General features: G+C 37.4%; 1 protein-coding gene across 1 annotated transcript in view; it reads left to right on the top strand.

Annotated features, from left to right (window-relative positions):
* Positions 1–227: 227 nt before the first annotated feature.
* Positions 228–23,957, top strand: part of LOC120426359 (semaphorin-1A-like) — a 57,345-nt gene continuing 33,615 nt past the window's right edge. Inside the window, exons 1-5 of the mRNA XM_039591120.2 lie at positions 228–443; positions 1,414–1,559; positions 1,880–1,962; positions 6,777–6,920; positions 20,369–20,480. Coding sequence (XP_039447054.1) covers positions 228–443; positions 1,414–1,559; positions 1,880–1,962; positions 6,777–6,920; positions 20,369–20,480 — 701 coding nt within the window. The remainder of the gene's footprint in view (positions 444–1,413; positions 1,560–1,879; positions 1,963–6,776; positions 6,921–20,368; positions 20,481–23,957) is intronic.

The raw sequence follows: 23,957 nt of genomic DNA, 5'->3' as shown, positions 1-23,957 counted from the left end.
GTTCAAATTGGAAGACTAATTAAATTTCACGTTTTTAAATAATCATATTTGGTTTCCTCTTGGAAATCCCAAACAGAGATTACCCGTTTTTACCACATATTTTATATAAATTCGTGATACTATTAAGTTATCAGGTGAAATCGCTGGAAACTTTCCACGGAAATCTTATCAAAAACCAAGCACCTTTTTTCCTCCCCCCAAGTATCAATCTGCTTCCCTTAATATTAATGGTTCTTTTAATCTCGTTAAACTCTGCCATTTTTCATCAACGAAAATCAACCCCCGAAACTGGTCGCCACTCGACAACGCTCCACCTGGCTCCCTTCAAACTGGTCCTGGTCTCCCGAAAACCCCGTTTGCAGGATATCGCCGACACGTTCGAGGGCAACTTCAAGGAGCAAAGTGGATTAAACTCTAATTGGCTACCTGTTAACCCATCGAAGGTAAGTGTTCCACCCCGTCATGATACGGCTCTCACTTATTTGTATATTTTATGTTGCTCGATGCTCAACTCGATGCTCCTCGACACCCTTTTCCCCCTCAAACTTCATCCCGCATCATAGTACTTTTTTTTCATTCGATTCCGGAAGCTTCACCAAGAGCTTAGGCGTTTGCTTCGCAGATTGCTTTTGAAGTAGAAATGATCAAAGGGAGCATCATTACAGAAAACTGAAGTACTGCCACACCAGATCGACGTCATTTGCTGTTGGCCCCCTTCTAGAAAAGGGGCAAACTCTAGCCTTGCTTGCAACTGTTATGAATGAAGTGGCAGGATGACTAACGATCATGTTCACTTTTTTTTCTATTTGCATCAGATTTTCCCTTTTTTGTGGTGCCTAAGAATATGATGCAATTTCATTCATATGAGTTCTACTGGGAATTCTCGGTGTTTAGGCCATTAGTATTAAAGTGATGGCTTTTAATTGAATGAAATTCAAAGTATCATCAGCCAAGCTCTACTTTAAGTTGTTACTTTAAGTTGTTGCAAAGGAACAAAATAAAAGCAGTTAAAAAAGTGAATTTTATAAATGGAAATCTGAGTATTTCAGCTTAAAATTTTCAAACCAATGTCTGAGTCATATTCGAGCTAAACAATCCAAAATTAGACAACTTGAAAAATAGTCGTGATTCGATTCTCCGATGTAATACTTTTCCTTGGTCAAGGCTGCATTTTGAATTTTTGTTCAACAATACAATTTGGCCAAAAAAGGTTCATACAAGAAAAAAAACTACTAAACCAAACATTAGTTAAGTTCATGTTAATAAGTTAATTCCATCAAAAATCCTTCACTGCCCTACCATATTTTACCCGTTTCCGCTTAAGAAAACAAATTTGCCCTAATTGAAAACCTTTTAAATTAACACCAACCACGCTCTGCTCTCGTTTCCACCCAAAACCCACGTATTCCACAGGTTCCCGATCCGCGGCCCGGTTCGTGCCACAACGACTCCCGGACGCTGCCCGACCTGACGCTCAACTTCAAAAAGACGCACTCACTGATGGATGAAAATGTGCCAACATTTTTCGGTTCGCCGCTCCTGTCCCGCGTCAGCACGGTGTAAGTGTTCACGACAACCACGAGGTTTTTTTTCGTCTTTTCCTTCAACGCAGTTAATCCGACCCTAAGTCTCCTCCGCAAGGCGGCCTAGGTCCCTCCGGAGGTGGCTTAGGGCTGTGTTAATTAGGTGAGATTAATAAAATCCTAGCCACAAAACGACGTTGAGAGAGAGAGAGAGAGTGAAAAAAATTACTCTTCTGTGTACACGTTTAGTCCGAACCACCATAATTTATGCACGATTCGCACCTTTCCGAGCGTGAATATTTACTAATTTGCATCCCTACCTTCCTCTGCCTGTTTCGGTTTCATTTTTTTTGCAGCTATCGGTTCACCGCCATCGCCGTCGATTCGCAGATTAAAACCCCGGGCGGAAAAACGTATGATGTGATTTTCGTCGGTACAGGTGAGTTTTCCCTTTTATCGTCTTAGTCGCAGTCAAGGAAGATTTTGAAATCATTCGAAAATATCGTCTTGAGATGGCTCGATATGCAGAACATGCGTTTCCTGTCCCCATGTCCCCATGAAGATACTAAAATGACTGGTTGATGTGTACCGTTAAGGTCGTAGACGGTGTCTTTCACTCTTGGGGCAATGATTGTCAATGATGGTTCTGAATTCAGGGTCCAGAAATTGTAAATTGAATTGAAAAAATAATCACAATATGTAAACTGCTTCTTCAAACACCACAAATAAACCCATTTTTTGATTGATACATTCTGAATCATGATTTGAACGTTTTTCTAAAACAAACATGGCCGCCAAATGGCTGATCGGAATGATGCCTTTCAGAGCCTTAAGCCAACCTTAACGACCGCTCAATATTTGGGAATGGGAGCAACGCGTGCTTTGGGAAAACTTCTTTTTGATCTTTTGATTTCCATTATAGTTATGACCCTACAAATTCGAATTAAATTTTCAATAGGGCGTTACCTGGATGTAAACTAGCAGCTCATCCCGGACACACTTAATATAAATATTTACTAAATGAACTGTTTGTTGACAAAAACTAAATATTCAGAAAGCATTGTTCACAAACAAAGCTGCCTACAAGATGATGGTATTGGTTTTAGCGGCATTTTTTTTGTGAGTTATTTGAGAGAAATTCGTAAAAATTTGTCAAATAAAACATAAAAAAGAGATGCATAGGGTTCTCAGCACGAAGTCGTTATTGTCTCCAAATATGCTCTGCCGAGTTGGACAAATACATCAACAGAAAATTGAGCTGACTCTATTTTTTTATTGAGAAGTTTTTATGTTAAACATGCGTTTAGTTAATACACAATTTTTCGTCAAGATATGTGTTAAAAATCAAAACATAATGGAAATTCTGAACGCAATGTGGGCTAGAATAAACCCATCACTAGATAATGACAGCAACTTTTTAATAAAAAAAAACTCTCAAAATTTCGAAAAATACATTAGACAATTGAGTATTCTTCTAAATTTTTGCCATATAAGTCTTAAAACAAACCTGCCAAAACTTCAAAACAGTCATTTTCGGAAAAAAGTCATTTTTAAATATAAATGATTTTGAATTTCTTTTGACCAAATCTTAGACATTTACAAAAAATCATCTTACACAAATCATAGCCTCGGTACCAAATTTTTAACAATCCTAAACGAGTGATAAAAAATAAAAAAGAGATCGACTTGTTTATCATTTGAGTAATTCTCTACCAATACCGGAAATGGATTTAATTTGTATTTTTTGGTTTTGCTTAAACTTTGTGAGGGCCTTCCCTATGACCAAAGAAGCTATTTTGTGTTATTGGTTCACCCATACAAGTCTCCATACAATTTTGGCTGCTGTCCATACAAAAATGGTACGTAAATATTCAAACAGCTGTAACTTTTGATTGAATTTTCTGATTAATTTGGTGTCTTCGGCAAAGTTGTAGGTATTGCTGAGGACTATTGAGAAAAAAAGGTACACGGAAAAAAATTGCCGATTTTTTTATTAACATTTTTTCACAAAAACTCAATTTCCCAAAATACGTACTTTTTGATTTTCGAGATTTTTTGATATGTTTAAGGGGACAAAAAACCCGTAACTTTTGAGCTATACAGAAATATGGTCAAAAAATCTGCCGCCGAGTGATAATTTTTTGATAAAATGATGATTTTTGAAAAAAATCGAATTTTTATACAAAAAAAAATCAGAAAATTTCACGAATGTTTCATGTTTTAACATTTATTTATTTTTAATTTATAAATTAAGTAACGTAAGACTACATGTCTTTTAAAATGTTACAATGTTTCAAACTGAGTGAGGTGGTTTTTGTTTACATTGAAAATCGGACCATTAATTGCTGAGATATCAACATTAGAAAATGATGGGCTGTTTTGGTGAGGCTTACAAAACTTCAATATTCGTGTTTCGTTTTCTTAAAGCGATTGTATCTCAGCAACCCGAGGTCCAATCTTCAATGTCTCTTAAACAATTGTATAGAAAATTGTCTGAACCCTTTGAATATTTTTTTTAAAAAAAGGTGCAAATATTTCGCTAAAATCAAACTTTTGGTGACTATATCTTGAAAACAGAGCCTTTTATCAAAAAATCTGTAAAGTACTTTTCGATTGTGGGCACCTATGCTGATGCTATGAGACGCGGGTTCGATTCCCGCCTTATCCACTGAGCTTCTATCGGATGGTGAAGTAAAACGTCGGTCCCGGTTTCTCCTGTCTCGTCAGAGGCGCTGGAGCAGAAATCCCACGTTAGAGGAAGGCCATGCCCCGGGGGGCGTAGTGCCAATAGTTTCGTTATTCGCTTATGCTTATGCTTAAATCTGCAAAGTACTTTTCGATTGGGAATTCATTTTTAAATTACTACGTCAAATATGTTTTTGCATAAAATTTCGATTTTTTTTTTTCCAAAAATCACTATATTTTTCAAGAAATCATAACTCGGCGGCAGATTTTTTGACCATGTTTCTCTATGGCTTAAGAGTTGCAAGTTTTTGTCCGCTAAAACATATCAAAAAATCTCGAAAATCAAAAAAATACATATTTTGGGAAATTGAGTTTTAATAGAAAAAAAAGTTGATTAAAAAACCTGCATTTTTTCAGTGTACAGTATGTAAAAAAAGTATTTACACCCCTTGGGCACTATGCACATTTTGTGATGAAACATGTAACAAATTTAAAGTTTGGCAGGAACCTAGTACTACGTTTTGTTCAAAAACTCATGCCAAACATTTTGCTACAAAAAGCTCATGAAAAGATGATTTCTATAAAAAGTTTTATAACAAATACTATTACGAAAATAAAAAAGGTGCAAAAAAAGTATGTACACCTTTCGAAAAATTAACATAAATAATGTTATTTGTTGATAAATCACTATAAATCCAGTCTCCCAACTCCAAATAGGCATCCTTGACTGATTAAAAAAAGAATTTGGATTGAATATAAAGTTTACTAACTACTTAGTATAAAAGTTTATATAACTCTGGAAATTCTATATAAAACTTATCTAAACTTAATTTTGCAAACTTTTCATTCAACTAAATGTCAATATATTACCATATAATTGCTAAATAAACATTTTGGAGTGGGTATAACACCGTTTTGGGGGTATTTGTATCGATAGAATAGATTTTTCGTTGGAATTTCGTACCAACCCGGAATTACGTCGTAGGAAAATCCGCCGGCATTCGAACCGGTCCACGATTCACAAGTCAACCTATGTGGAATCGGAAAGGGCATAAAATTTCCGATCTTTTGATACCCATACATCCAGGTTTTCTATAAAACCCACGTTTTTAAATACCTAAGCAAAAACATTGTTATGGTTTCGTTTGAGCAACCTGCCAAAAATGTATGGAATTTCGTAATTTTTGTTCTCGTGGATCAAACTTACTTTTTGCCCAGGTATTTAAAAACGTAGGTTTTAAAGAAAACCTAGATGTTTGGGTATCAAAAGATCGGAAATTTTATGCCCTTTCCGATTCCACATAGGTTGACTTGTGAATCGTGGACCGGTTCGGATGCCGGCGGATTTTCCTACGACGTAATTCCGGGTTGGTACGAAATTCCAACGAAAAATCTATTCTATCGATACAAATACCCCCAAAACGGTGTTATACCCACTCCAAAATGTTTATTTAGCAATTATATGGTAATATATTGACATTTAGTTGAATGAAAAGTTTGCAAAATTAAGTTTAGATAAGTTTTATATAGAATTTCCAGAGTTATATAAACTTTTATACTAAGTAGTTAGTAAACTTTATATTCAATCCAAATTCTTTTTTTAATCAGTCAAGGATGCCTATTTGGAGTTGGGAGACTGGATTTATAGTGATTTATCAACAAATAACATTATTTATGTTAATTTTTCGAAAGGTGTACATACTTTTTTTTCACCTTTTTTTATTTTCGTAATAGTATTTGTTATATAACTTTTTATAGAAATCATCTTTTCATGAGCTTTTTATAGCAAAATGTTTGGCATGAGTTTTTGAACAAAACGTAGTACTAGGTTCCTGTCAAACTTTAAATTTTTTACATGTTTCATCACAAAATGTGCATAGTGCCCAAGGGGTGTAAATACTTTTTTTTATATACTGTACCTATATAGTCCTCAACAATATCTACAACTTTGCCGAAGACAACAAATCGATCAGAAAATTCGCTCAAAAGTTACATCTATTTGAATATTTTCGTACAATTTTTGTATGGACAGCAGCCAAAATTGTATGGAGACTTGTATGGGTGAACCATTGACACAAAATAGCTTCTTTGGTCATAGCCCTAGTAACATTTTTAAACTTACAGGTTTTATCATGGTTCTGGAAACCCTCATACGGCCTCAATAGGCTTTTATGGCCTACTTAAAACCTAAAATGTTACCAGGGAGGGAAGGTCCCCACAAAGTTTGAGCCAAATCAAAAAATACCCAAATAAAAATGGTCGAAATTGGCCGATTTCGTAGAAAGTTGCTCATATTGTAACTTTAATTTCCTCTGCAAAAAGATTATACAAAGTATTTTTTTTTCGTAAAATAGAGTCTAATTTTACCGATAATTTTATCTGTAGACACATATAAATAAATACCTATAATTTGTAAAACTTGTTAAAAAAGGAATCAACCACGCACAGGTGGATAAGCTTGACAGCCCCGTGAGCGTGAACGTTCAAATTTCGGCCCAAGAAGAGGAGCCATCCAGCAAAGCCAGCCGGGCCAGGTTGTTTTAATTAAAATTTCAATCTTCATTCCAGATCACGGAAAAATCATCAAAACTGTGAATGCAGAATCTGCCGACTCGAGCAAAAAAGTCTCCTCGGTTGTAATCGAGGAAATCGATGCCCTGCCAACGAGCGAACCGGTGCGGAGCCTGGAGATTGTCCGGACCATGCAATACGGTAAGCTGACAATGGTTTCTGCTATCATTTTGCCCTGGTATCTTGATTAAAGTTTGGGCTAACAAAAAAAAACGAGTCGAGATCTGATGACGACGGGTGCGAGTGTTTCGAAACCAACGAATCATTTTCAAGAAAACAACACAGCACACAATTCGTATAATGAAATGAAAGATAAACCACACTGAATGAGTGCCCGGAAACTTTTCCTCCTACAGCTCTAATGACGCATTTTATATCCCTGTCTGGCTCGTTAACAGTGTGCCCCTCCTTGCCGGAGCAGTGCGCCCCGATAATGTCAAGTTCAATCTGAGACGAGAGAAGTGCGATATCTTCATTTATTTATTTTCTCTGTTTCATTCAAACTCTTGTACAAAGTTCAGCAGTTGCTGGAACTCTCGGATATCTCTCTGACAGAAGACACCATCCAGCATCCACCAACCAACCGAGCCACCGCAACCACACAAGAACCACCACCAGCAAACGGCAAGAACCGAGGAAAACCAGTGGAAATATTTTCCCCAATTTGTTCCAGAATCACGTTTCACTTTCCAGCCAGTGTACTTTTCGATTTCATTCGTCTTTCTTTGTTTAGCAAACGCCTCATTCCACCCACCAGCAGGGGTTAGAACGGGGCAAACTGGGCCAACAACCTTCTTTCAATGATTTATTACAATCACATCTCCCGTGTAGAAGTGATCGGAAACAAGGGTGGGCCAAGATGAACCGAAATCTCTGATGGGGAACGAGTTTTCTCAACCAGCAGCAGCGAATCGAGGTGGATACTTCTTTGGCTGCATGGGGAATATTATAAAAAATGAACTTTCGATTCGATATCAGGTATCGAATTGGGGGTGGCTTGGGCATGGACTTGACTTCTGTTCCAATTTGCAATCCTCATTATTCTCGTTTCATTAAAAGTCGAATCCGTTCCACAATCAGACATTCAGTCAGTAGAGCAAAACCTTCAGGGATCTATAGGGTTAGAGAAAGAGAAAAAAAAAAGATAGAAGGACCTGCATGAAAGAATCTAGTGGGATAGTGTTGCCAGCAAATGTTTTTTTGCTAATGGCTCCATATTTTGCCTTCCTCACTGAGGTGTGTGTGTGTGTGTGTGTGTGTGTGTGTGTGTGTGTGTGTGCAACCAACCAAAAGGAACCACGCGGTCACTTCTTACAAATTGAGTTGTTTCCATGTATTTTTAGATTTTTACATTCTATACATGCAAATAACTCGCAGAGGCATTTGGATGGTGTTAGCTCTGCCGAGCTTCGGTGACCCATTTCTACGCAGGCTAGCCGTGCGCGAGGTCCCTCAGCTTGAACCGACAAGCCCCGCCCTGAAGAACGTTTGCATCAATCGGAGTCAAACGTTATTCAGAACTTCTGAACCCTTGTCAAATGGACAAAGATCCAGCGCGTATATAGTTCAGTAGTAACAGTATTTCTAATTCCAGTCATATCTCAACAAGCCGCGATGGCCTATTGATTAGCGACGGGGGATCGAACCCCGGCCCGAGCGACTTGTGATTTGTTGTTCAAGTTCAGAGTTTACAGAATTAAGGTTTCCTTAACTTTCTCGTTGAAAGCAGATGGGAGTTGAACCAAGGCCATTCAGCCACGGCCGCTCTTTAAGTTTCCAATTGGAAATTTCTCACCCGAAAAGCAGCATCATCCGTCAAATCGGTAGCGATTACCCTAGCATCGGACTTGACCAAAACGTCCAAGGAGTTGTAGCTTAAAGATGCCAAGTCAACTGCAATTGATGACTCCCGTCGGATGTTAGGGGTCATCATAAAATCTGTAGGAACACACCACAACCGCACCGGGCTCGATCACGAAAATTGGCAAGCGCGCGCACTTAAACCCGAATATTTTTCCCTAAATTTCGAACCGGAGTTCATTTTGCCTTCCTCACTGAGGTAAGGCTATAATCCTGCTCTAAAAATGAACTTTTTATTAAAAGCTCAAAGACCTACCTACATGTATACATACCGAATCGAAAACTGAACAAATGTCTGCGTGTATGTGTGTGTGTGTTTGTATGTGTATGTATGTATGTGACCAAAATTCTCACTGAGTTTTCTCATCACTGGCTGAACCGATTTTGATCAAACCAACTGCAATCGACTTGGTATAGGGTCCCATACATGCATTGTTTGAAGTTTCGATAACTAGTTCAAAAGTTATGTATATAAATGTGTTTTCACATATATCCGGATCTCATTTATATGCATGTAAACGATGTCTGGATCCATCATCTGACCCATCGTTGCTTAGGTAATCAAAAAACCTTTCCAACGAGCTCACAACATTGAAAATCTGGCAACCCTGTCTCGAGTTATGACCACTTATGTGATATTTATGTACTTTTTTGAAGCCGGATCTCACTTAAATGTATGCAAACGATGTCCGGATCCATCATCTGACCCATCGTTGGTTAGGGAAATGAAAACTCTTTCCAACGAGTCCACAACATTGAAGATCTGGCAACCCTGTCTCGAGTTATGACTGTTTAAGTTATATCTGTGTACTTATTTTTCTGGATCCAAAAAAAAAATCGCTGAAATATGTGTCCAAACCACACCTAGGGGCAGGCGGGGGGGGGGGGGGCAGAATGGCTCACCCTTGGTTTTGGGCTTTAGATTGGATTTAAACCAACTGTAAGGCAAGGGTCTTATAAAGCACGTCAAATAACACCACCACACCGAAAACCACGTTTGAATTCATTGTATTTTTCAAATTATGAGAAAAAATGTAAATTTATTGCCAAAACCACGCAAATGTTGTTTATTTCGAAGTTCTTAAATAAGCTTTCTCGAGAGTTAGATTGTTTGAAAAACTTTGGTCAATGTTTATAATGTTACCAGGAGCTATTACGAAGGTAATCAAACAACAACGGAACCTAAAATCGATTTTGAGGCTTGGTGGTGAAAGTGTCAAATTAAAATCCACTTGGGGGCAGAATTGACCACCCTTTTAACTGCCCTATAAAAACAATCAAAAGTTATGAAATTTTGGTTAAATGGATTATGTCACTCCTGGTAGATTCACAAATCACGTTTAATGCAACATTAGTTGGTTTTTTAGTTGTTTTGATGCTTATTTGTAAAAATAGTGTCTTATTTCAACATATTAAAACTATTTTCACAAATGTTTGTTTTGGTAAGTGACTATTTTCAAAAAAGTGGTCTAACTTCGTGGAAACTATGTTAGAAAGGTTCCTTAAATCATTTATTATCTCCTTTCAACGTTTTATTAGACAAAATGGCTTGTTTTCTAAGGTGGCCCAATCTGCCCCGCAGGGTGGCCCATTCTGCCCCGCACCCAGGAAAAGTAGCTGAAAAAAACTTTTTTTAAAAAGTGGCTCAAAAATAGTTGTAAGCTAAAAAATTTCATCAACCAAGTTTACAACATCGAAGGGAACATCCCAAAGCATAAGCCTACTACACTGAATTCATAAATTTGTATGCTTTTCTATGGTTTTTGGCGCACTTTACATCGGTGGGCCATTCGGCCCCCTGCCCCTATTGCCCATTGTTGGTAAAAAGTGAGGAAGGCATGAACCACATAGGTGGATTAAGTTAGTTTTTTTTATTTTCAACTACACAGAGAAATTCAATTACCATAGAATGCAAAGCTGCTATAAATATGAAATGAAAATTTGTTTACATTTTTTAACTCGATTTACAAAATAAAAAACACAGTAAAAATTTAAAAAAAAACTAAAAGTGGATTTTCGACCCGATTTCTTGTTGACTTGACAATTTGATAATTTGACATGCGATTTGCAAAATTTGGCAATTTGACAATTTGATACTCGATTTAGAAAATTTGACAGTTTGGCAATTTGACAATTTGACAACTTTTTTTTAAATCAGCAATGGATATTATTTATATTAAAAGAAATGAGAAGATCGAAACAATTGTTGCTGAGAATTTACATACAGCCTCTAAAAGAAAATCAAACCATACAAAAATGGCTTTTCAAATTTCCAACAAATAAGCATTTTTTTCCAAATCACGAAAAAAAATATTGAAAATTATAAAATCAACCCTAACACATGTTAAGAGTCAAAAATTTTAATTTTTAACATTGAATTAAGTCTTTTCAATATTTAAAAATATTGATTTTTCAAATTAATTTTTGAGTGAAAAAGTAGTTGATTTTGTTGTTTTATGAATAGTCTTGTGCCTTATCTGTAACAAATTCGTTTTCAAAATCCATCGTCATGCCTTTCGAGCATCGATGCTGAGATGCGCACGGTTTTCATCGAATTTGAATCAGAGTTTAAAAGAAGTTTCTAGTATTTCATAATTGACTTAGCAATAAAAAAAATCGAAAAGATGCATTCTGGTTGCACTGCTCAACCAAGACAACTCTTCTCTCATGATGCATGTAACCAACCTAGCAAAACCAGCCAGCAGCAGCAGCAGTGGCTGAGTTTACCCAAGATCTACCATCCAATCAACCAGCAGTAGAATTTATCGGAAAGTATAACGCAAACAATGGAAGGCCAAAACCAATGTACCAGAATCCGTTTACCCTTCATACCCTCATCATCGTCAGCAGAGGGCGGTCGCATCATCATCATGGAGACCTCGACATCATTCCGTGTCTGCTGCTCGCATCGAGTGGAACAATCAAATTCCATATCGATGGTCTTTCCACACTGATGAGGATTGCTCGCTGAACCGGTTCCGACACCTTCCGGTTTTCGGGGGCAACCTCTGGGTTTTCCTGCTGCTGATTAGAAAATTTAGAATGCTCAGTTTTGCTTTCGATCTTCATTGGATTTTAAAGAGGATTTTTTTTCAACTTGATTTAAAACCACTAACGAATATTCCCTTTTCTACAAAGGAAACCCCCAAAAACCTGTTATTAATGGAAACTGCGGCTGCATCTTTCCCCGAAAGGAATCAAGCACTTACCACCTGTTTCGTAATATAATGGTTCTCTGGGAAATGACGCTCGCAGCGCGTGCAATCTTACCGGAAACAATTTCCCCGATTCGGCGTTTTGCGATTTTTATTTCGGTTTTTCGTCCCGCGGCAACTGACCAACTCGGGACACTGTTTTAAGGCTTGGTTTGGACCCAATTGGAACTGTTTAAGAAGTTTGAAATGGTATCACCGTGCCTTCCGAGCTGCTTTGCTAAAGGAATGGTGTTATGAATCATGCTGTAATCCACAACACACACACTTGCTTTAACGAAAAATAATTTTTAGATTTTACTGGCAACCCGCCGACATGCCTTCCGATCACTCATTTTATGAGATTTTTTTTAAAGAAGTTTCGAATCTAATTGTGATTCTGCGCCTCACAAACCCCAACAGAATTCAATTTATTTGATCATGTAATGAAGAAATCATTTAAGTTCCTATTTTTACACAATCAATTTTAACAGTTCACTAACTTTTATTGAAAAAGTAAATTCAAAATTTAAATCTAAATTTTCGGAAAAGTTGTTCCTTTTCTGGTCCAGATTTCCAACGGTACCAACCGATGCCAAACCTTTACCTTTCCTACGGTCCCCGGGCAAACAACGAGGCCGAACCCGCAGAACAACTGAACCGTAAATGCCCTCTCGTCGTCGAGTCCGGCTGCCGTGGGCAGCTGCCAGGAAGAGGCCTTTTCTGCGCTCAATACGCGCCAATGCCCAGCGCTCCCAAATAGGACAATCCGGGGAAAAGTTGGGGCGGAAGCACTCCAAACTGACCACCCCTTTTTCTCCCTTTTTTGGGATGTTGCAGCAGATTCAGCTTCACCGGCAGTAGCCAGGCCAGACAGACAAATTGGGAAATGCAAATGAATTCGTTCGCTCCTGTTTTGGGGGGCGATGCTGAATGATGCTTTTTTATTGCTTAGTCCTGTGAACGACAGACAGGTGAAGTGGTGCTGGGGTTTTTTTTTTTTTTGCGGGGTTTTCCTTCCCCGAAGGTAATACAATTTGAAACTATAGAAATTTAGAATTGCGTTTCGATTGTAAGCAAGTTGGTAGCAATTGCTTCAGGTTGGAAATACATGAAAGCACAAATGGTTTGTGAGCTTCCTGGGAAATGTTTTGTGCATTGGTATTTCCAAGAATTTTCTAATTGCTTTCAGTGTCAACGTGTCTACTTGCAAAATTGTGCCAATTATAATGTTTAATTGAAATCCAGCTTTCCTAGTTCATCAGTAAAATTTCCATTTTTCACGAAAACAGTACTGTAGATTCGACAAGCAATGATTGTTGAAAATTTCATCGACTTTCCCACGAAATTGCTCGCTCCAATTAGCCATCCAAACCAGCCACCCTCAACCCCAACCAATGCAATGCCATAAGAACCCACGAACATCTCCTCGTGTTACACAAACTCATCAGCAGCAACCAGCAAAAATGCTCACCACACAAGCTAGCACAACCAACCAGAAGGGACCAATCACAGAATGCTGGCACTGGCTGGCTGGAACAAACAGCACGCGAAGCACCAACTTCTTGCCAAAGTGCATCGAAATAAAAAACTTTATTTTCGCTTCTTCACTTATCACTTTTGCGCTGTTCTTTTTGCCATTTATATTGCACTTTCTTCTCTGTCTCTATGTCGATCCATCTCCCCAGATGTGTTGTCAGTCGCACTCGCAGCTTCATGCAGTATGTCGACGTTGTACTATCTTGTCACATTAGCGTGAACTTTTTGGCTTCCTCACTGAGGAGAGGCTATACAATCGTTAGAAAAAATAGCTTTTTAATATGACCTCCTAGACTAATCTTCTTTTATGCTTACCGGCTCAGAATAAAATTCTGAGCAAATGTCTGTAAACTTGATTTACTCGGCTTAACAAATTTGGTCCGAATGTGGTCTCTTCGGTCCAGTTTTGAGTCCCACAGCTTTGGTATTGAAAATTGTAAAATTTCATTAAGTTGTTTAAAAGTTATGATAAAATCATTTTTTAGACGACTACAAAAAGGGTGATTTCAACATTATCTCAAACTCCCTTTTTTCATAAAATTATTCTATCTTGTCGGCTAAATTTTATTTTTCTTGAAAAAAGCTTCCATTCTTATTATATGATCATCCCCAATTCTGGCCGCCATCATGCGAACACATGCTGCGTTTGTTTGTCAACAAAACTGCAGCTGGATGATGAGACGATGTTAGGGGTACAGGTTTTGACATTAGTAATCTTGCATCTGACCCGCCGCCTATTTTGACGGGCGTTTCCAACCACCGAGTCCAGTAAGGAACTGACCGTACAATATTGTATAAATGAGAGGAAGGCACCAACCACCTAAATAAGGATTAAATATCGTTTTTTCATCCATTTCACCTCAATTTTCAATATTACAAAACATGGTTTTATACCTTGAATATTCTAAGGAATACATTTTGCCTTCCTCACTGAGGTAAGGCTATAATCCTGCTCGAAAAATGAACTTTTGAAAAACAGCTTGTAGACCTATATTCATGTATACCTATCGACTCAGAATCGAAAACTGAACAAATGTCTGTGTGTGTGTGTGTGTATGTGTGTGCGTATTCCCCTTGGTGCTCAAAATTCTTGCCAAGTTTTCTCGGCACAGGCTGATGCGATTTGAGTCAAATAAGTTGCATTCGATCTGGTTTGGTGCCCCATACTGCACTATTGAATTGTTTGAAGATCCGATAAGTAGTTCAAAAGTTACGTATAAAAAAGTGTCAGAGTTGCGAATCGGATCTCACATAAATGCATGTAAACTATATCCAAACCCCTCACTCGACCCATCGTTGGTTAGATTATCAAAAGACCTTTCCAACGAGTCCAAAACATTGAAGTTCTGGCAACACTGTCTCAAGTTATGATCACTTAAGTGATATTTATGTACTTTTTTGATGCCGGATCTCACTTAAATGCATGTAAACTATGTCCGGATCCATCATCCAGCCCATCGTTGGGTAGGTAATCAAAAAAACTTTCCAATGAGTCCAAAACATTGAAGATCTGGCAACCCTGTCTCAAGTTATGACCACTTAAGTGATATTTATGTACTTTTTTGATGCCGGATCTCACTTAAATATATGTAAACTATGTCCGGATCCATTATCCAACCCATCGTTGGATAGGTAATTGAAAGACCTTTCCAATGAATTCAAAACATTAAAGATCTGGCTACCCTGTCTCAAGTTATGACCACTTAAGTGATATTTATGTATTTTTTTGAAGCCGGATCTCACTTAAATGTATGTAATCTATGTCCGGATCCAGCATCCAGCCCATTGTTGGGTAGGTAATCGAAAAACCTTTCCAATGAATTCAAAACATTAAAGATCTGGCAACCCTGTCTCATGTTATGACCACTTAAGTGATATTTATGTACTTTTTTGAAGCCGGATCTCACTTAAATGTATGTAATCTTTGTCCGGATCCAGCATCCAGCCCATTGTTGGGTAGGTAATCGAAAAACCTTTCCAATGAGTACAATACATTGAAGATCTGGCAACCCTGTCTCAAGTTGACCACTTAAGTGATATTTATTTACTTTTTTGATTCCGGATCTCACTTAAATGTACGTAAACAATGTCCGGATCCATCATCCAACCCATCGTTGGGTAGGTAATCGAAAGACCTTTCCAATGAGTCCAATACATTGAAGATCCGGCATCCCTATCTCAAGTTATGACCACTTAAGTGATATTTATGTACTTTTTTGATGCCGGATCTCACTTAAATGCATGTAAACTATGTCCGGATCCATCTTCCGACCGATCGTTGGTTAGGTAATCAAAAGACCTTTCTAATGAGTCCAAAACATTGAAGATCTGACAACGCTCAGTCTCAAGTTATGACCGCTTAAGTGACATTTGTGTATTTTTTTTATTGAGAAACAAGCCTTGCCTGACAAAGTTCGTTCTGCCTTTTTTCGTTTGTTGGCGTTTTCAGCCTCCTGTGATCAAAACTTAATTTTAACCTTTCCCATACAATCTGCAAATTTTCCGGAATCGGTTGTAACTTTTTGGCACTCACGAACTTACCATACGAACCCAACGCAACAAAGAGTACCTCGATCGGACGTTCCGTATTGAATTGATTCACGTTCGAACGAAACCGTCGAAATTTTGAATATATATAGAAGATAGATAGAATTTGTGTCCAAACCCATCATATCAACAAATGTTGGCAAAAAGTGAGGAAGGCAACAACCACATAGGTGGATTAAGATAGTTTTTTAACCATTTCTTACTCTACTTCAAAGTTAAAAGAGATTGGTACAAGTGGTTTTGCGGCAATATTGATTATGTAAATTTGAGTTTTTTCAACAAAAAAATCTTTTTTTTTTGTGAGAATTTGAGTATCTTACATGAAAAAGAATCTGATAGGGATAAAAAAAAAACATATAAAATTTAGCATCGTTTAATATCCGTATTGAAAATTATGAAAATTTAGGTATTTTCATGAACTACGGTTTTTTATGAAAATGTTAGTATTTTAAATAAAAATACCAAACTCTAATGTAGTGAAAATGCAATTTCGCATCGTTTGATGTCCATCTTGAAAAATGTGAAAATTTGAAATATTTGCTTAAAATGCTGTATTTTGTGAAATTTTTCAAAATGATTGACCATTTGGTATTAAAAAAAAAAATCTAATGTATGTATGTATGTATGTATGTATGTATGATCCCCATACCCGCAGGCAACTTGGTCCTGGAACACATGTGAGCGCTAGGTGAACAATTCGATCATCTTTTACTCCGTAATCTGTACACCCACGTGCATAAGTTTTTTTGCACGAATTTTGGTGCTACAAATACCGACGCATAGATCAAAATGGTTACCCTCTTCCCTCCCCAAGCGCCGGAAATTTGTAGCGGGTGTAGGGACACTTTGCATAGACGCCCTTGCTCCCATCACGTCACTGAGGGTATGGAGCGACGAGAAATTAATAAGCATGCCCCCTTAGCCGAACCTTCATTAGAGAAGCAGGCAATCCACAACTCACAGCGAACGACCAAGGGAACACCCTACCGCGTATATAGTTAAATTGGCGTGGTTTGTCTTTATTGATCTGAATGAATGCTAGTGTAAGTGAAAGAGTATTTTGATAATTATATTGGAAAGATCTCACCAAATAAGAAAAACTTCAGGGGTTGGTCCATTCCGAACGATTCGCCACGCGTCTTCCACCTTCCAGCATAGAAACAGATCTCGCCTGATCGGATACTGCTGGGGTGTTGATGTGCTGCTGCAAGCCTTGATGAATTTCGTTAGCAATCGGTCCTTGGTCCAAATCCAACAGCTCACTGGTATTGATGAGAGCTCGCAGTTCCCGGCACCTTCTGGGGTAGTAACCGACGAATCGCGGAAACCGTATTTTCAATGGCACTGTTGCTGGTATCCATAGTCATTCCGTAATTTTTCTTCGAATTCCACTACATCACACTTTTTTTCAAATTCCACATTTTTTTTTCGCAAAATGACAGCGAGAAAAAATTAAAACGTCCAAACCCGCGCACAGATTGCTTCGATCGGTATTAAAAAAAAAAAAAAAAAAATCTAATAATATCGAATCTTTTGATGTTCATGTTGAATTCTGAAATTTTTAATAATTGCATGAAATGGGGAATTTTGTGAAAATTTAAGTGTTTTCCTTTATTGAAAATAATGAAATTTAAAAAAAAAAACTATAATAAATTGAAAATACATACGCAATTTTGCATCGTTCAATACTCAGATTACAAAATATAAAATTGAGTATTTCTCAAAAATATCGTATTTTGTGAAATTTTTGAGTACTGAGCAGTTCTCTGCGAAATCCGTCTTTTTTTAATTTCAATTTTTGTATTTTTTAATCCGGCTGAAACTTTTTTGGTGCCTTCGGTATGCCCAAAGATCCCGAACAGACGGTAATAACTAAATTCATGCCATTTCAATAACAAATACTGCTAAAATAACAGAAAGTGTTATGGAAAATTCTTGCAAAATCCATTTTTGCATAAGAGTTCAATAACAGTTTATGTTATCATAACAAAATTTGTTATTGGTCTGATATTGGTTGAAAGCCAAAACAACTTTGGAATAACGTTTTTTGTTTTGGACGAATACCTCCAACTGTTATTGGGATGATCGGATTAGTTGTTAAAATAACAAAAAATAATAACAACGATTTGTTCCAATAATAACTAGAAATGTTATCAGTCTGTTATTACAATAACAATCCAATAACAAAAAAAATATAACGACGAATAACAAATCCTGTTATAAATAACATAAAATGTTATTGGCCTAGAATTTTCAAATATCAAAAAACGTTATTCCCAAGTTATTTCCGTCTGCTCGGGGAAGCCATTTGCTCTACTACCGCTCTACTTATAATGTTTATCTACATTATCATCTTAGTGATCTTAGTGAATTTGAAATGAGTTATCGTTGATAAGGTTATCGCCGATAAAAAAAAAACAATCGTATTTCGATAACGAAGACTAAAATCGATATCGAACATCGACAATTTTCTTTTTAACAGCCTTGGTCTTTTGAAAGATTTTTTTTTCGAAAAAGTGCAAAAAGCAGCACCCCATATTCACATTGGGGTTTGTTTAAGTTGAAAGTACTGTAGGTAACAGTATATAACAGTCCAGCCTCGAATATCCGAAGCCTCGATTATTCGAACTTTGATTATCTGAAGTTTTTATGGGACTTCGGATAATCGAATCACGACCAAAAAACAGTGTGAACATTCATTTCAGTGTTGGTATTCTCGCGCTCTCGCGAGAAAAATTCCTCTCTCTCTCTCGAGTTCTCGCCGCGAGTCTGTCGAGAAAAACTCACCGATTACCCGTGCTCTCCTCCGCTCTCAAACAGGCTTTTTCGCGAGCCAGAATTGCCCGTTCGCGAGAAGTTGAAAGTTTTCTCTCTAGCTCGCGAGCGCGAAATTCTTTCCTTCTTTTCGTTCGAATTTTAACACTGATTCATTTCGAAAGTGTAAATTATAATAACTCAACATTATTTCTAGAGTTTTTTTTAAAGTTCCTATAAACATATGAAACACAAAAGTTCATAGAGCCTTTTCCAAAAAAAAACTTTACATTTTTAAAAATCACACAAATTGACAATAGGGAGTCTTCTTGCAATGCGTCACATGCGATACAAAAGTATAACGGCGTCAATTTGGCGGTTGATGTTGGTCCATGACAAGCAAAAGAAAACCAAGAAAAAGGGATAAATCTTATCAACTTTTTTGCCGCGCTGCATTCTTCGTCCTGATGGTTTTGCGGAACATTCAAGACAAACATTTCTGCGAGGTTATTCTACCCCCCTTTCCCCCCCAACGGAAGGGGGCTCGACCCTGCAAAAACAAAGAGCCTTTAACCTTCAAGGGCAGCCAGCTGACTCAGGACGCGATTCCCCACCATCCCCTAAACGCAACTGGACCAGACTGCTTCTCGTGTGAAATGGACTTCTTTTTCTCTTTGTAGGGTGTTCCAGTTGTTCTTTTTTCCTCCAATACATCTTTTTTCCCGGAGAAAGTCTGCTTTTGCTGTCGTCCTTGTCGCAACATTGGCCTCATGTGCCCCAGAAAGAAGGGCAGACAGAGTTTCCCTCTATGCCGCAGAACTAACTTTTCGGAGCTTCGAGTAATTACAACTTGGTCAAACAAAACTCTAAATTATAATTTAATTGATGTTTGCCAAGAATGTGCAGCATTCCCTTAGAAAATACACTGAGTCACACACACACATACACTCACACAGTTTCAGTTAAATATAAGACAGTCAAGTTTTCCCCTACTTCTTGGCCCGAAAATGAGGAAATCATTAGCCGGTCGGAAGTTTCCGGAGAAAATTTGGCCCGGCCGGGATGGGTGAAATATTGGCGAACGAAAGTGTGCCTGCTGCAGTGCAAACTGGTGGTGGAACCGGTGCGGAACTTATTTGAAACTAATGAGCCAATTGAGGAAGGGGGAGAGGGACTTGCTGCAAATAGATATAAAGTTTGGGGAAAATTTCAGTCACAGGAAGATTTGAATGGGTGGAGAAATTTAAATAAAAATTTGAAGGATGAAACAAAATCGTAGAAATTAAATCCAAAAGTAAGTTTTGAAAATTTGATTTTAAGCAATAATAAAATAAATAAAAATTATTTACGACAAATTTATACTTGTATTTTTAAAAATCCAGTTGATGAAATGTTAGTAGACAACTTCTTTTTTTTTTTCATTTAATTTAAATCCCCCGAAAGCTACCAACCCGGATTGAATTCCACCGCGTCATCAGATTTCTCGACCACGTGAAAGGATTTGCAATTAAAATTCCTTACCATCAGTTACAGAGCGAAAGAATAAACGCATAATTTTCACTTTGTTTTCTTGCATGCTTTTAATTATCACCTGCCTTCTTCTGCGCCGCCCGGGAACCATCGATCGAACGGGAAACAACAACGACGACGATGCCATCGACCACCTCACCTGGAAACCGCGACCACCCCCCCCCACAGACACGCCAAAGGACGGAAGTTATGATGATGGAAAATTAATTATAGTCACCGATACAACCGTGATAGCGATTAAATTACACCGTTGCAGCAGCGAAAAGATAACAAGTTGCAGGTAATTAAACACCGTATAAAGAGGGGGGGGGGAGCGAAGGAGGGATGTTGGAAAGAAAATGGAAAAATCCAAAGTTCTGAAACGTTGCGTTCTACGAACTTTTCGTTAGCTTAGCAACGATGAACTGATTGCTTATGCTGCGTATTAAGTTTAATTCAATTTATAAAACCGACGAAAAGTTCATCATCGGAACGTGATGCATATGAACCAGGGGAATCTTTAAAATTTAAGATATTTTTTGCTGGTAATTTGATTTTAATTCATTTGATATCAAGCAAAACAATGTAAATGGGCCGACGTCAGTTTATAAACAAATAGTCTATCTTGCTCACGTCAGTGGATGTTTACGTTAGGAGTGAGTAGGATACACTCTTTGTTTACAATCTGACATCGGCCCATTTACATTGGTTTGCTTGTATTAAAATCGTTTAACTCATCTTTGATAGTTAAACTAAACGGACCTACTAATCAATTGAACTATTATTTGAAATTTGAAACAAACTTTTTGTGGTAGCTATTTCCTTGTTAATAATCCAATTATTATTGAAGACTTCACAGCAAAAATCCGACGGTAAATTCGCATGCAAAAGCATGCACATCACCTTCATCAAAATAAACTCTTAATATTACACACTGCATGTACAATTTTTGCAAACACAAAAAAACTGCAACCGACGGGATTCAAACCCACCACCAACAGTAAGGACTGGTGCCTTAGCCCACTCGGCCATCATACCGATGTAAAGCTGAAAGGATAAACGCATATATGGGCTTTACATTTCGGTCAAGTGTAAAATTACATAAAATTGCATCAAATAATCCAATATTTATTTTACACCCAGGCCTTTTACATGCAGCTGGATTACTACGTTTTTGGTTGTGTTTTTGCCCTACCTTGCTCAAAGAGCTGGGCACGCTAGTGCTCCTAACGTAAACATCCACTGACGTGAGCAAGATAGGCTCTTTGTTTATAAACTAACATCGGCATAACTTTTTTCACTGAGGAACAAAATGAAAAACGAAAAATCTCTCAACGTCATTTATATTGTATCAAAGCTTCGGTCTATATTCAGATCTTCATCAGGAATTTTTTTAGCTAGGAACCATGGTATTTTGCGAACATTTACGGTCGTATTTAAAAACATAAATAAAAAAATATTTCAATAGATTGATTATTCGCGAGGTTATTTGAGGTGAAGCCGTTGATCATTTTCGAAGAAAATTGATCATCACTATAAAATATTCTGTATTAAATTCAATTTAACGAATTTCAGCACCAAGAGGAATTAGCATGTTACGGTTGTTGGCTTCTTGAAGCCACTGAAGGAATTTTTGATCTAAATCAATTGTGCTTCAAAATTTATATAATTTTGTGGCACAGTTATTGACGTCCTAGTTGGCAATCATTGATTAATGACGATTTTCATAACTTTACAAGCAGAGGGATAATCGTTACCAAAAGGAATCAGCATGTGTAGGGCACTATTCTAAACAACTTGTAGAAGGAATTTTGTCAAAATATAGAAAGAGACGCAAAATTTATATCTTTGAACGAAAAATCATGGCAATGATGGAAGTCTTCACGTTAAGGAAAAAAATAATAAATTGGCAAGTTTTCATCCGACAACTTTTCAAACATGTTTCCCGGGAAATTTGTAACCCCGGAAAATTGGACGCTATAGTTCAAATCCCGTCTCGGACCAACACAACTGGTGATCTTTTCCCTTCTGGATTCGATTGCTTAGTAAAGGGAAGGTAGTGTATCGTCACAAACTGGACCTTATCAAGTCACCTTAGGAAGACAACCTATGGAATGTTAACATAAACCTTAACATGTTAACATTAAGTTGATTAATAAACTGTCACTGAATCCGCTTTGTAAATGCCGGCCCCGATACTCTTCATGGGTGTTCCTCTCAGGATCAGATTTACTTGTTTTTTAGTGATTTTTTTAAGAGGGGGAGGCAAAACATGAAATAAGATTTGCAGGGATGTACAATATCAATATCAGCACTCAGCAACAACAATTGGGTCCATAAATTAAGCTCAAATTTGATAAATTAGTGATCAAAACGATGAAGCTTATTTTTCTGAGTACAATGACCCATTGAAAAAATGTTGTCTTGTTAATTTATTTTTTTACATTGCAATGAAAAAAGTTGTTTTCAATCGTGTTTTGTATCGTCGCATAGGGCTTTAGGACCCTATTATCTGAATACTCTTGAATAGGGTAGAGTAGTCATCAATGAGACACGGGGAACAATGATAAAATGGCTCTCACATGTCGTAGTTTCAATGAATCAGGCTCATATTTTGGGGAAAGGAGTGTCTACTAGATACACATCTGCCATTATAGTGGCTTTGGTTATGGATGCTCCCTTGAAAAGTTATTCATAAATTTTTGATTCTGGGGTGTAGAAGTAAATATTGGACAAAAAATACTTTTTCGCTCGTAGGCTGCCATTTACACCAAAACTAATATTTCTTCAAATTTTTTTCAAGGTTCCATAGGGATTGAGTTGACTACAATGTCCTTTCATTAGGTTTGGCCAAAATTATGAATATACCCAGAATCCAGGGCTGTCTCATTGTTCCCCACTCATTTCAGCCCTTGGGTAACAATGAGACACTTCGATTTTTCTTCATTAAACTTTTCAAAATCTATGGAAATCTTTCAAACATGAATTGAAAGTGATTTTTTGGCATATTTATAGAGTTTTAACCTCATTTAACCAAAAATACAAAGTTATTTGGTGTAAATATATGGATTTTACAATATTTAAGTACTTTTTAGTATAACTTTTGTTAATTAAACTTTCATGTTGGGAAAAATGCTCTAAAATGTTCAAGGCAAGTCACCTGCTATGCAACAATACAAAAACATGATGTTTTACTAGAAAAGTATTGATTTTCATAGAGTGTCTCATTGTTCCCCAGCTGTCTCATTGTTCCTGTCAAGTGCGTCTACAATGAGACAGTTGAATAACTCTGGCTGTAGATGTCGGATCGATATCATATTTTGGTCAATGTTAGAACACATTAAAAGAAAGAAAATGTAATAGAAAGTTCATTAAAACATGCTGATGAAAATATTAGAAAATCATTGAAAGTTGAAAACCAAAAGTGTCTCATTGATGACTACTCTACCCTACTCATGCCTAAAATACAACTACTGCTCTTTTTCCTATTGAGATTCTCAGCGCCGAACATAGCCGAACGAGTCGAACTTGTTTGGAGTTCACACACTCGCGTTTGACAATCTCGTTTCTCTCTCATTTCCGCTTCCACGATCATCCTACCATAATAGAATTATCTAAGCCCGATCTCACGCACACTAGCTTACCATTTGTTTTTTTTTCTGGCGGGTACAAATTTTAACCTAAAAACCCTTCGTGTACGTACACGCAATACATGCGCACGTAGATAACTCGTCATGAGTGATCGGCTCAAAATTGCCGTCTATATAGCGTTTCCGAG

The sequence above is a fragment of the Culex pipiens genome, chromosome 2 (assembly GCF_016801865.2).
Source record: "Culex pipiens pallens isolate TS chromosome 2, TS_CPP_V2, whole genome shotgun sequence".
Lineage (NCBI taxonomy): Eukaryota > Metazoa > Arthropoda > Insecta > Diptera > Culicidae > Culex > Culex pipiens.
This window is presented reverse-complemented; position numbering and strand designations above follow the sequence as displayed.